The sequence below is a fragment of the Oncorhynchus clarkii genome, chromosome 3 (genome assembly GCF_045791955.1).
Source record: "Oncorhynchus clarkii lewisi isolate Uvic-CL-2024 chromosome 3, UVic_Ocla_1.0, whole genome shotgun sequence".
NCBI lineage: Eukaryota > Metazoa > Chordata > Actinopteri > Salmoniformes > Salmonidae > Oncorhynchus > Oncorhynchus clarkii.
The window spans coordinates 66,341,830-66,356,861 of NC_092149.1; the positions used below are offsets into that span (position 1 = coordinate 66,341,830).

Consider the following 15,032-nt stretch of genomic DNA (forward strand, 5'->3'; position numbering starts at 1 on the left):
CTCCGTTCAAAAAATGCAGAACTAAGAACAGATATAGCCCCTGGTTCACTCCAGACCTGACTGCCCTCGACCAGCACAAAAACATCCTATGGCGGACTGCACTAACATCGAACAGTCCCCGCGATATGCAACTGTTCAGGGAAGTCAGGAACCAATACACACAGTCAGTCAGGAAAGCTAAAGCCAACTTCTTCAGGCAGAAGTTTGCATCCTGTAGCTCCAACTCCAAAAAGTTCTGGGACACTGTGAAGTCCATGGAGAACAAGAGCACCTCCTCCCAGCTGCCCACTGCACTGAGGCTAGGTAACACGGTCACCACCGATAAATCCATGATTATCGAAAACTTCAACAAGCATTTCTCAACGGCTGGCCATGCCTTCCGCCTGGCTACTCCAACCTCGTCCAACAGCTCCCCCCCCCCCGCAGCTACTCGCCCAAGCCTCTCCAGGTTCTCCTTTACCCAAATCCAGATAGCAGATGTTCTGAAAGAGCTGCAAAACCTGGACCCGTACAAATCAGCTGGGCTTGACAATCTGGACCCTCTATTCCTGAAACTATCCGCCGCCATTGTCGCAACCCCTATTACCAGCCTGTTCAACCTCTCTTTCATATCGTCTGAGATCCCCAAGGATTGGAAAGCTGCCGCAGTCATCCCCCTCTTCAAAGGGGGCGACACCCTGGACCCAAACTGTTACAGACCAATATCCATCCTGCCCTGCCTATCTAAGGTCTTCGAAAGCCAAGTCAACAAACAGATCACTGACCATCTTGAATCCCACCGTACCTTCTCCGCTGTGCAATCTGGTTTCCGAGCTGGTCACGGGTGTACCTCAGCCACGCTCAAGGTGCTAAACGATATCATAACCGCCATCGATAAAAGACAGTACTGTGCAGCCGTCTTCATAGACCTTGCCAAGGCTTTCGACTCTGTCAATCACCGTATTCTTATTGGCAGACTCAGTAGCCTCGGTTTTTCGGATGACTGCCTTGCCTGGTTCACCAATTACTTTGCAGACAGAGTTCAGTGTGTCAAATCGGAGGGCATGCTGTCCGGTCCTCTGGCAGTCTCTGTGGGGGTGCCACAGGGTTCAATTCTCGGGCCGACTCTTTTCTCTGTATATATCAATGATGTTTCTCATGCTGCGGGCGATTCCCTGATCCACCTCTACGCAGACGACACCATTCTATATACTTCCGGCCCGTCCTTGGACACTGTGCTATCTAACCTCCAAACGAGCTTCAATGCCATACAGCACTCCTTCCGTGGCCTCCAACTGCTCTTAAACGCTAGTAAAACCAAATGCATGCTTTTCAACCGTTCGCTGCCTGCACCCGCACGCCTGACCAGCATCACCACCCTGGATGGTTCCGACCTTGAATATGTGGACATCTATAAGTACCTAGGTGTCTGGCTAGACTCTAAACTCTCCTTCCAGACCCATATCAAACATCTCCAATCGAAAATCAAATCAAGAGTCGGCTTTCTATTCCGCAACAAAGCCTCCTTCACTCACGCCGCCAAACTTACCCTAGTAAAACTGACTATCCTACCGATCCTCGACTTCGGCGATGTCATCTACAAAATTGCTTCCAACACTCTACTCAGCAAACTGGATGCAGTTTATCACAGTGCCATCCGTTTTGTCACTAAAGCACCTTATACCACCCACCACTGCGACTTGTATGCTCTAATCGGCTGGCCCTCGCTACATATTCGTCGCCAGACCCACTGGCTCCAGCTCATCTACAAGTCCATGCTAGGTAAAGCTCCGCCTTATCTCAGTTCACTGGTTATGATGGCAACACCCATCCGTAGCACGCGCTCCAGCAGGTGTATCTCACTGATCATCCCTAAAGCCAACACCTCATTTGGCCGCCTTTCGTTCCAGTTCTCTGCTGCCTGTGATTGGAACGAATTGCAAAAATCACTGAAGTTGGAGACTTTTATCTCCCTCACCAACTTCAAACATCTGCTATCTGAGCAGCTAACCGATCGCTGCAGCTGTACATAGTCTATTGGTAAATAGCCCACCCATTTTCACCTACCTCATCCCCATACTGTTTTTATTTATTTATTTTTCTGCTCTTTTGCACACCAATATCTCTACCTTTACATAACCATCTGATCATTTATCACTCCAGTGTTAATCTGCATAATTGTAATTATTTGCCTACCTTCTCATGCCTTCTGCACACAATGTATATATAGACTCCCCTTTTTTCTACTGTGTTATTGACTTGTTAATTGTTTACTCCATGTGTAACTCTGTGTTGTCTGTTCACACTGCTATGCCTTATCTTGGCCAGGTCGCAGTTGCAAATGAGAACTTGTTCTCAACTAGCCTACCTGGTTAAATAAAGGTGAAAAAAAAAAAAAAAAAAAAAAAAAAAAAAAAAACTCTTTCTTAGTCAAATAGCCCTTACACAGCCTGGAGGTGTGCTTTGGGTCATTGTCCTGTTGAAAAACAATTGATAGTCCCACTAAGCTCAAACCAGAAGGGATGGCGTATCACTGCAGAAGGCTGTAGTATCCATGCTGGTTCAGTGTGCCTTGAATAAATCACTGACAGTGTCACCAGCAAAGTACCCTCACACCATCACACCTCCAGGCTTTACGGTGGGAACCACACATGCAGAGATCATCTGTTCACTTACTCTGCGTCTCAAAGACAAAGCGGCTGGAACCAAAAATATCAAATTTGTCTCCCATTCTCATTGGTGTCCTTTAGTAATAGTTTCTTTGCAGCAATTCGACCATGAAGGCCTGATACACGCAGTCTCATCTGAACAGTTGATGTTGAGATGTGTCTGTTAAGTGAACTCGGAAGCATTTATTTGGGCAGCAATTTCTGAGGCTGGAAACTAACGAACTTATCCTCTGCAGCAGAGTTAACTCTGGGTCTTCCTTTCCTGTGGTGGTCCACATGAGAGACAGTTTCATCATAGCACTTGATGTTTTTTGCGACTGACCTTCATGTCTTAATGGACTGTCGTTTCCCTTTGCTTATTTGAGCTGTTCTTGCTATAAAATGGACTTGGTCTTTTACCAAATAGGGATATCTTCTGAAGAACACCCACACCTTGCTACAACACAACTGATTGCCTCAAACACATTAAGAGATGGTTTGGGATGAGTTGGACCGCAGCTGTACATTTCAATGAAACATGAAGCCCCAAAATTGCCCTCGCTAGAAGCCTGTTTCAGACATAAGGAAGTGGAAGGCTGCAAACTTTCCACTTTTAAACTCGGACAAAACAGAGATGCTTGTTCTAGGGCCCAAGAAACAAAGAGATCTTCTGTTGAATCTGACAATTAATCTTGATGGTTGTACAGTCGTCTCAAATAAAACTATGAAGGACCTCGGCGTTACTCTGGACCCTGATCTCTCTTTTGACGAACATATCAAGACTGTTTCAAGGACAGCTTTTTTCCATCTACGTAACATTGCAAAAATCAGAAACTTTGTCCAAAAATGATGCAGAAAAATTAATCCATGCTTTGTTACTTCTAGGTTAGACTACTGCAATGCTCTACTTTCCGGCAACCCGGATAAATCACTAACACTTCAGTGCTAACTACGGCTGCTAGAATCCTGACTAGAACCAAAAAATGTGATCCTTTATTCCAGTGCTAGCCTCCCTTCACTGGCTTCCTGTTAAGGCAAGGGCTGATTGATTTCAAGGTTATACTGCTAACCTACAAAGCATTACATGGGCTTGCTCCTACCCATCTTTCCGATATTGTGCTGCCAAACATACCTAGAAGTATGCTACGGTCACAAGACACGGTTCTCCTAATTGTCCCTAGAATTTTTAAGCAAACAGCTGGAGGCAGGGCTTTCTCCTATAGAGCTACATTTTTATGGAATGGTCTGCCTACCCATGTGAGAGATTCAGACTCGGTCTCAACCTTTAAGTCTTTACTGAAGACTCATCTCATCAGTAGATCATATGATTGAGTGTAGTCTGGCCCAGGAGTGTGAAGGTGAACGGAAAGGCTCTGGAGCAACGAACAGCCCTTGCTGTCTCTCCACTGGGATTCTCTGCCTCTAACCCTATTACAGGGGCTGAGTCACTCACTGGCTTACTGGTGCTCTTCCATGCCGTCCCTAGGAGGGGTGCGTTACTTAAGTGGGTTGAGTCACCGACGTGATCTTCCTGTCTGGGTTGGCGCCCCCCCTTGGGTTGTGCCGTGGCGGAGATCTTTGTGGGCTATACTCAGCCTTGTCTCAGGATGGTAAGTTGGTGGTTGAAGATATCCCTCTAGTGGTGTGGGCGCTGTGCTTTGGCAAAGTGGGTGGGGTTATATCCTGCCTGTTTAGCCCTGTCCGGGGGTATCATCGTATGGGGCCACAGTGTCTCCTGACACCTGTCTCAGCCTCCAGTATTTATGCTGCAGTAGTTTTTGTCGGGGGGCTCGGGTCAGTCGGTTATATCTGGAGTACATCTCCAGTCTTATCCGGTGTCCTGTATGAATTTAAGTATGCTCTCTCTAATTCTGATTTGAAGAAGCACATAAAAGTTCATGTGGAATTTAACAATCACACCTAATTAATTGTTAATTGTAATGCAGTCCAGGTGACTACCTCATGAAGCTAGTTGAGAAAATGCCAAGAGTGTGCAAAGCTGTCAAGGCAAAGGGTGGTTACTTTGAAGAATCAAAAAAATATTTTGGTTTGTTTAACACTTTTTTGGTTACTACATGATTCCATAAGTGTCATTTCATAGTCTTGACATCGTCAGTTTGATTCTACAATGTAGAAAATAGTCAAAATAAAGAAAACCCCTGTAATGAGTAGGTGTCCAAACGTGTGACTGTTACTGTATATTTTCTACTTGTTATAAGTATACCATATAGGGAATAGGGCGCCGTAGAGAGCAACAATACGTACACTCCACGGGACTGAGTCTGTGTACAAGAGATGGGCGAACATTCTAGCAACGTTCCTCAGTTTATTGGTCTCTAGGCGATGGATGGTTTCATACTGCTCCATGAAGATGGCCTCAAAACTCTCCATGTAGTCCTTCTTCAGCAGACAAAACCTCTGACAAAATAACAGTCACAGTTAAAAATGTTAGTTGATCATAGAATAAAGTTGTTTTTAAACTTAGTGCTCTTGAAGGAGATTGTTAAAGGCCACATTAGTGAACTGTACTACTGTACCCTAAAGCTTACCAACAAATGTAATTTCAAGGGTGATGAAATTCCCATTTTCCCCATGCAACATAAACAGATTTCAACTAAATAAAAGAATGTCTCAGGCATAAAAAAAGTATTACATTTTAGTAATTTAGCAGACGCTCTTATTCAGAGTGACTTACACGAGCAATTAGGGTTAAATGCCTTGACAGATGTTTAATTCAGTCGGCTCGGGGATTCGAACCAGTGACCTTTCGGTTACTGGCCCAACACTCTTAACCGCTAGGCTACCTGCCGCTACTATGAAATATACACTGCTCAAAAAAAATAAAGGAAACACTTAAACAACACAATGTAACTCCAAGTCAATTACACTTCTGTGAAATCAAACTGTCCACTTAGGATGCAACACTGATTGACAATAAATTTCACATGCTGTTGTGCAAATGGAATAGACAACAGGTGGAAATTATAGGTAATTAGCAATACACCCCCAAAAAAGGAGTGGTTCTGCAGGTGATAACCACAGACCACTTCTCAGTTCCTATGCTTCCTGGCTGATGTTTTGGTCACTTTTGAATGCCGGCGGTGCTTTCACTCTAGTGGTAGCATGAGACGGAGTCTACAACCCACACAAGTGGCTCAGGTAGTGCAGCTCATCCAGGATGGAACATCAATGCGAGCTGTGGCAAGAAGGTTTGCTGTGTCTGTCAGCGTAGTGTCCAGAGCATGGAGGCACTACCAGGAGACAGGCCAGTACATCAGGAGACGTGGAGGAGGCCGTAGGGGGGCAACAACCCAGCAGCAGGACCACTACCTCCGCCTTTGTGCAAGGAGGAGCACCGCCTGAGCCCTACAAAATGACCTCCAGCAGGCCACAAATGTGCATGTGTCTGCTCAAACGGTCAGAAACAGACTCCATGAGGGTGGTATGAGGGCCCGACGTCCACAGTTGGGGGGTTGTGCTTAAAGCCCAACACTGTGCAGGACGTTTGGCATTTGCAAGAGAACACCAAGTTTGGCAAATTCGCCACTGGCGCCCTGTGCTCTTCACAGATTAAATCAGGTTCACACTGAGCATGTGCCAGATGTGACAGAGTCTGGAGACGGCGTGGAGAACGTTCTGCTGCCTGCAACATCCTCCAGCATGACCGGTTTGGCGGTGGGTCAGTCATGGTGTGGGGTGGCATTTCATTGGGGGGGCCGCACAGCCCTCCATGTGCTCGCCAGAGGTAGCCTGACTGCCATTAGGTACCGAGATGAGATCCTCAGACCACTTGTGAGACCATATGCTGGTGCGGTTGGCCCTGGGTTCCTCCTAATGCAAGACAATGCTAGACCTCATGTGGCTGGAATGCGTTAGCAGTTCCTGCAAGAGGAAGGCATTGATGCTATGGACTGGCTCGCCCGTTCCCCAGACCTGAATCCAATTGAGCACATCTGGGACATCATGTCTCGCTCCATCCACCAACAACACGTTGCACCACAGACTGTCCAGGAGTTGGCGGATGCTTTAGTCCAGGTCTGGGAGGAGATCCCTCAGGAGACCATCCCCCACCTCATCAGGAGCATGCCCAGGCGTTGTAGGGAGGTCATACAGGCACGTGGAGGCCACACACACTACTGAGCCTCATTTTGACTTGTTTTAAGGACATTACATCAAAGTTGGGTCAGCCTGTAGTGTGGTTTTCCACTTTAATTTTGAGTGTGACTCCAAATCCAGACCTCCATGGGTTGATAAATTTGATTTCCATGGATCATTTTTGTGTGATTTTGTTGTCAGCACATTCAACTATGTAAAGAAAAAAGTATTTAATAAGAATATTTCATTCATTCAGATCTAGGATGTGTTATTTTTGTGTTCCCTTAAATTTTTTGAGAAGTATATATTGTGGTTATATTTTGTTATATTTCATATAATAAAACATGTAAAAAATATATTACATATAATAAAAAAACATGTAAAAATATATTAATTTGGTCTACTTACCCCTGCTAGAAGACCAAAGAACTTCTCGTATGTCCTCTGTTGGGCACAGCAGTCCAGAATCATGTTGCACAGCTCTTTCTGTTGAGAGAAGACACACAAAAATAGCTTTAATCTCTGGCACATGGACATAGAGAGGGGATGCTGGCCAAGCCAGGCAGGGCTGCACCTACGGGGGATAGAAAATACCTTGTACTGGCCTGGAGTGGAGACCCATCTGTTACAACCTCCTGCAGCCAGCCAGAGGCTGCTTCTGAAATAGGACCCTATTCTCTACATAATGCCATTTGGGCCTGGTCAAATGTAGTGCGCTGTAGGAATAGGTTGCAATTTTGGACAGAGCCATTGTCTTTCCTCTCTCATTCTCCAACAATTATCCCAGCCAAGCAGGTTATTGATTTCATAAGATTATATTTTCGATGAGGAAGCCAGCCTTGGGCGACCATGGGCTGCGGTATGATCAATCTTCACACTAATGTCCTGGACAGGCCATGACAAAATTACACTGGTAGTGAGGAGAGATAGGAGAAAGTAAATATCTCGGGCTAATAATAGGAGAACTATGATATGGAGATTCTTCTATTTGTTTGACTAAAATATGAACACATTCAGATAACACAACACCCCAATCTCTCTCTCAGCACAGTTATTATAATAATGATGGGTATGAGGCTAGGCGCTGTATGTATAGTTTGTTACTGAGAAGCCATTCTGTCTGGCGACGGTCTCTCTCTCTCTCTGCCACAGAGGAAGCCCTGGCAGCAGCATCAGGAGACTTATGTTGTTGTGTGATACAGAGATTGAAAGTGTGATGTTCACACAGTGTGCCTGATTCACACTCCGTCCATGCCTGGCAACATGATGGGAATGCAATGAGACTGCTGTCTGTCCCCTATCTCATCTCAGCTGCTTTCCACCCGGAGGTCATTGAGGGTACCTCCCAAATGGCACCCTATTCCCTTGTTTAGGGCTGGGCAACTTTGATGGGGTGAGGGCCACATTAAATCGTAACGCATCATGAGGGGATGCAGTGGTTTGTGGGTCTGCATACCCACATCCATACCCAGGTCCAACCTTTTGGGGTTCCTAAGAAAACTTTTGTTGCAGGATATTAGTTATTTTCCTACAATTCTACACATTTTTCCATAGGGTGGAGAGAAATGTTTGCAGTTTTAATATGATACACTACATGATGAAAAGTATGTGGACACCTGTTCGTTGAACATTTAATTCCAAAATCATGGGCATTAAAATATGGAGTTTGACACCCCCCCCCCTCCCCCCGCTACTTCTCATAGGTCCTCTTTTGGGCACAGCAGCCCAGAATCATGTTGGGGAAAAAAAATGGCTTTAATATTGGGCACATGGACACAGAGGTGATTCTAGAGATTGCTGTCCTGCTAAAGGTGCCCTGGTCAACTGTAAGCACTGTTATTGTGAAGTGGAAGGAGCAACAACAGTTGCGGTAGGGTAGTGGTAGGCCACACAAGCACACAGAACGGGACGGCCGAGTGCTGAAATGGGTAGCACGCAAAAATGGTCTGTCCTCGGTTGGAACACTCACTACATAGTTCCAAACTGCCTCTTGAAGCAACGTCAGCACAATAACTGTTAGGCGGGGGGGCTTCGGGGAATGGGTTTCCATGGCTGAGCAGCTGTACACAAGCCTAAAATCACCACGCACAATCGCAAATGTTGGCTGGAGTGGTGTAAAGCTCACCGCCAGTGGAAACGCGTTCTCTGGAGTGACAAATCCCGCTTCACCATCTGGCAGTCCGATGGACTAATATGGGTTTGGCGGATGCCAGGAGAACGCTACCTGCCCGAATGAATAGTGCCAACTGTAAAATTTGGTGTAGGTGGAAAAATGGTCTGGGGCTGTTTTTCATGGTTCGGGCTAGGCCCCTTAGTTCCAATGAAGGGAAACCTTAACGCTACAGCATACAATGACATTCTAGATGACTGTGCTTCCAACTTTGTGGAAACAAATTTGTGTAAGGCCCATGCAAACTGCTGAGGGCCCAAAAAGGCGACTTTTTTTTTGTTGCAAAAAAATCCCTGATAGGGGGAAATGCAGGTTAACTAATTACTAATCTGTCGTCTCAGATTTTGAAATTATGCTTTACAGCAAAAGCAATTCAAGCGTTTGTGTAAGTTTATCGATTGCATGACAAAACATTAAGTACACCTAGCATCAGGTAGCTTGGTCACGAAAATCAGAAAAGCAATCAAATTAACTGTTTACCTTTGATGATCTTTGGATGTTTTCACTCACGAGACTCCCAGTTACACAACAAATGTTCCTTTTGTCCCATAAAGATTATTTTTATATTATCAAAATACCTCCGTTTGTTTGCCGCGTTATGTTCAAGAATCCACAGGAAAGAGCGGTCACGACAACACAGACAAATTCCAAAATATCCGTAATGTCCAGAAACATGTCAATTTTTCGATAATATATAACCGCAAATGTATTTATCAGTAGGAGAGGGAAAAACAATAGCTGTCCAAATTCTGTTAAGCGAGCAAAACTCATGTGACCACCTGAAGCAATGTTATCTTTCTGGCTCATTTTTCAAAATAAAAAGCCTGAAACTATGTCTGAAGACTGTTGACACCTTGAGGAAGCGATAGGAAAAGGAATCTGGTCGATATCCCTTTAAATGGCGCAATGGGAGGCTATGGAACATGGAGTTTTCAAAATAGAAGCCACTTCCTGGGTTTGATTTTTCTCAGGGTTTCACCTGCAATATCAGTGCTGTTATACTCAGACAATATTTTGACAGTTTTGGAAACTTTAGTGTTTTCTATCCTAATCTGTCAATTATATGCATATTCTAGCATCCGGTCCTGAGAAATAGGCTGTTTACTTTGGGAACGTTATTTTTCCAAACATAAAAATAGTGCCCCCTAGCTTCAAGAGGTTAACGAGTCCGACGAGTATATAGTGCTTTCCCGGGAACAGGCCCAAAATGCCCGTCATTTGCGTGAAGAAAAGAGAGGGGAAAGAGGACGCAGATTGGGCTATACAGCTCAGCGTTAGTGTTACTTTTTGCTTTAGTTCATTTGGTAAATATTTTATTAAAACTCTTCTTCAACTGCACTGTTGGTAAAGGGCTTGTAAGTAAGCATTTCACGGTAAGGTCTACACTTGTATTCGGCGCATGTGACAAATAAAGTTTGATTTGATGTCCCCACAACATGAGCAGCATCATACCCCCACAACATGATGCTGCGACCCCCGTGCTTCACAGTTGGGATGGTATTCTTCGGCTTGCAAACATCCCCTTTCTCCTCCAAACATAACGATGGTCATTATGGCCAAACAGTTCTATTTTTGTTTCATCAGACCAGAAGACATTTCCCCAAAAAGTACAATCTTTGTCCCAATGTGCAGTTGCAAACCGTAGTCTCGCTTTTTATGGCGGTTTTGGAGCAGTGGCTTTATCCTTGTTGAACGGCCTTTCAGATTATGTAAATATAGGACTCGTCTAACTGTGTATATAGATACTTTTGTACCTGTTTCTTCCAGCATCTTCACAAGGTCCTTTGCTGTTGTTCTGGGATTGATTTGCACTTTTCGCACCAAAGTACGTTCATCTCTAGGAGACAGAACATGTCTCCGTCCTGAGCAGTATGACGGCTGTGTGGTCCCATGGTATTTATGCTTAAGTACTATTGCTTGTACAGATGAACGTGGTACCTTCAGGCGTTTGGAAATTGCTCCCAAGGATGAACTAGAATTGTGGCGGTCTACAATGTTTTTTTCTGAGGTCTTGGCTGATTTCTTTTGATTTTCCCATGATGTCAAGCAAAGAGGCACTGAGATTGAAGGTATGCCTTGAAATACATTCACAGGTACACCTCCAATTGACTCAAATGATGTCAATTAGTCTATCAGAAGCTTCTAAAGCCATGACATAATTTTCTGGAATTTTCCAAGCTGTTTAAAAGGCACAGTCAACTTAGTGTATGTAAACTTCTGACCCCCTGGAATTGTGATACACTGAATTATAAGTTGGAAAAATTACTTGTGTATTGCACAAAGTAGATGTCCTAACCAACTTGCCAAAACTATAGTTTATTGACAAGAAATTTGTGGAGTGGTTGAAAAATGTTTTAATGACTCCAAACTAAGTGTAAGTAAACTTCCGACTTCAAACTGTATCTGTTCTCCTTTAAAAACAGAGGCAGACAGGCAGCGTTTCTGTGTGTCCACAGTCCAGTGAGCCGTGAGAAGAGAAACGGGCTATACTCTGCTGTGGCTGTGAATTGGTTGACAATCACTGCTTCGGTCATTAGCTTTTCTAATGGGTCTATACAATCACAGCTAAGATAGAGCAGTCCATAAGCTCAAGGTCTCCGTTATTATCCTATCCACTTGGCTGTCGGTCCAAGGAATTCTCTAAATGAATGTGTACCCATAGCCTAGAATATGTGAATTATAGAATGTGTGTGTGTCCTTGTCCACCTGGTTGTGAGGGCAGAAACTTCCATCACTGACACTCCGAGTCCTTGTAGCTGGGTGGGTATTACTTACTAAGGTCGGCTCTATAGAAAGTGTGAGGATTATATATGCAGACATAGATAACTATTTCTATATGGTTCTGTGTGTGCATGCTTCCCAGCAGCATTAAAGAGTTCACTTTAAATAACATTTGGTTCATTACCATGAAAGCAGTTTGTGGACATGGAAAGACAGCAGTCATGCTTTGGGTTCATTTACTGAGCAATTTCTTACCAAAAACCAATGCAGCTCTGACCATCCCTGCAGCTTACTATGGTATTTCTCTGGGCTGCAAAGAAAGTATTCAGCCTCTTTGCTATGAGAGACGAAATTGAGCTCAGGTGCATCCTGTGTCCATTGATCATCCTTCAGATGTTTCTACAACTTTATTAGAGTCCACCTGTGGTAAAGGTCCCACAGTTGATAGTGCATGTCCGACAAAAAAACAAGCCATGAGGTCGAAGGAATTATCCGTAAAGCTCAGAGACAGGCTTGTGTCAAGGAACAGATCTGGGTAAGGGTACCAACAAATTTTTGCAGCACTCAAGGTCCCCAAGAAAAACAGCGGCCTCCGTTATTCTAAAATGGAGGCAGTTTGGAAGCACTAAAACTCTTCCTAGAGCTGGCTGCCCTGCCAAACTGAGCAATTGGGAGAGAAGGGCCTTGGTCAGGGAGGTGACCAAGAACCCGATGGTCAATCTGAATGAGCTCCTCTGTGGAGATTGGAGAACCTTCCAGAAAAACAAACATCTGTGCAGCACTCCACCACTCAGGCCTTTACAGTACAGTGGACAGACGGAAGCCGCTCCTCAGTGAAATGCACATGACAGTTGGCTTGGAGTTTGCCAAATGGCACCTAAAGACTCTCAGAACATGAGAAACAAGATTCTCTGGTCTGATGAAACCAAGATTGAACTCTTTGGCCTGAATGCCAAGCGTCACGTCTGGAGGAAACCTGGCACCATCCCTACGGTGAAGCATGGTGTTGATAGCGTCACACTGTGGGGATGTTTTTCAGCGGCAGGGGGACTGGGAGACTAGTCAGTAACGAGGGAAAGATGAGATGGAGCGAAGTACAGAGAGATCCTTGATGAAAACCGGACTGGGGTCAAGGTTCACCTTCCAACATGTCAATTACCCTAACCACACAGCCAAGACAACGCAGGAGTGGCTTTGGGACAAGTCTCAATATCCTCGAGTGGCCAGAGCCCAGACTTGAACCTGATCAAACATCTCTGGGGAGACCATAAAATAGCTGTGCAGCGACGCTCCCCATCCAACCTGACAGAGCTTGAGAGGATCTGCAGAGAAGAATGGGAGAAACTCCCAAAATACAGGTGTGCCAAGCTTGTAGCGTCATACCTAAGAGCCTGTAGTCTCTGCCAAAGGAGCTTCAAAGTACTGAGTAAAGGGTCTGAATACTTATGTAAAATGTCATATTTTCAATGTTTTTATTGTAATAAATTAGCAAAATAAGCAAATATATTTTTTTCCTTTGTCATTATGGGGTATTGTGTGTAGATTGATGAGGAAAAAATACAATTGAATATATTTTAGAATAAGGCTGTGACCTAAAAATGTGGGAAAGGTCAAGGGGGCTGGAATACTTTCCGAAGGCACTGTAGATAAAGGCCAAAAGGGTCTCACTCCATGCTGCAGCATCATAGGAGGCTGAAGATTAAACAAATCCTACAAACTCTTAAATACAACAGCATAAAATTTCTAAACCAACCCTAGACAATCGGAGACTCATCAGCCGAAAGACTAAACTGATAACATTGGTGTGCTTTCTTTTTTGTGTTCACAAGGTGAAAAAAAAAATCCTAGCCAAAATGTACATCTTTGCTATATATTTCACAGCAAGCGTACTTTTATGGAAGCATGTCATTCCAGTATGAGCAAGCAAAATGCATGTAAAATGTGTAAATCTCCATATAAACATTTCAAATATTTAAGAGCACAGATTCTGATTGTCAGCCCCGCTTTAACAATCTCAATCTTTGTTTTTTTCTAGCAGAACAAACCTTCACGGTGAAGCATGGAGAGGCAGGCAGGGGTGCTGTGAACAACGAGAGACCTAGCTGTAGAAACGACTGACACTGATTAATTAATTAATTATTCATTCACTCCCCTTAAAAAAATGACATGTTCGCTCTCTCACTGCTGATAATAATAAAGGGCAATAATTAGGCCTGCTGTCAAGTCAGCTACATGGTGCCAGACTAGTAGACAGAAAGAGGTGATCGAACTGATAATCATCCACACACAGCTCATCACCTTTATTAAGTTTGCGTCACAGTTCACACCACATAGAAATGAATGACTAATAGGCCTATATGACAGTCGCACAGCTTATCTAGCAATATTGGCCTGGTGATGGTACGATGCTTAAAGGCTCATCCCAGGTATGACATTATACTATACATTGACACAGAGGACTGAAAGTCATTGAGGGTCAGTTTATCTGATCCAGATTAGCCTAAACCTAGTCCTGGACTAAACAGCATGGTCAGTGGAAAAATCACCATTTCAAGTTCTTTCTAAGGAGCCCTGGAGTAGGCTTAATCGGAATCCAGGAAACTGGCCTTCAACGTGGGTGGCAGGTAGACTAGCGGTTAAGAGCGTGTGGCCAGTAACCAAAAAGACGCTGGTTAGAATCCCCAAGCAGACTAGGTAACAAAAAAAATCTGCCTATGTGCCCTTGGTCCTGCAAGTCGCTCTGCATAAAATGTTGGGCTGTCCAACTCAAATAAATAATCATCTTGGTCGACCGAGAGTCCTCCTGTTTTTTTAACCTTATTTTTCCATATATTGGACACACACCCTATGTGTTTGAATATAATCATGTTTATTGGTTGTTCAGGAGGGAAAGGGGAAGTTCTGACGAAAAAAATATATAAAGCCTTTATTGCAGCAGAAAAGAAACAGTTGCTCGCATTTGTGAATTGCATGAATGTCTCGTATTGCTGTGATGGCATAAACAAATTAATGATTGATACAGTAGTTTATATATTGAAATAAAGGCCTAAGTAAGTTACAGTATTTAGACTAAACAGGCCTACAGCTAGGAGGTGGCTATACAAATATACTATACAAAGCCTACTCATAACGACATTACTTATTATTATAATGATTATCATAATAACAATAAGGAAATCAAGAAAGGGGAGGATATAGGAGCAGGAGCTGCATGCATATTATGTGTGACAAACAGGTGCTGTTAGATTATTATATTATTCTGCCTGTTTGGAACAGTGTAAGCACTAAATAAATTAAAAGTAATACCAGTCTGTTCTAACGAAAACAATTGTAAAGCCTTTATTATAGCATAGCAAAGATAAAAAAAACAGACGAATCTGTGAAATTGCTTTATCCAACATTTTGCCGTTGCATGAGGC

At 43.9% G+C, this 15,032-nt stretch overlaps 1 protein-coding gene across 1 annotated transcript in view; it reads right to left on the reverse strand.

The window, feature by feature from the left end:
• The window catches only part of LOC139401637 (pre-mRNA-splicing factor CWC22 homolog), a 57,782-nt gene that overhangs the window by 9,657 nt on the left and 33,093 nt on the right, over positions 1-15,032 (reverse strand). Inside the window, exons 16-17 of the mRNA XM_071145730.1 lie at positions 7,131-7,208; positions 4,893-5,045 (exon numbers count right to left, since the gene is read on the reverse strand). Coding sequence (XP_071001831.1) covers positions 4,893-5,045; positions 7,131-7,208 — 231 coding nt within the window. The remainder of the gene's footprint in view (positions 1-4,892; positions 5,046-7,130; positions 7,209-15,032) is intronic.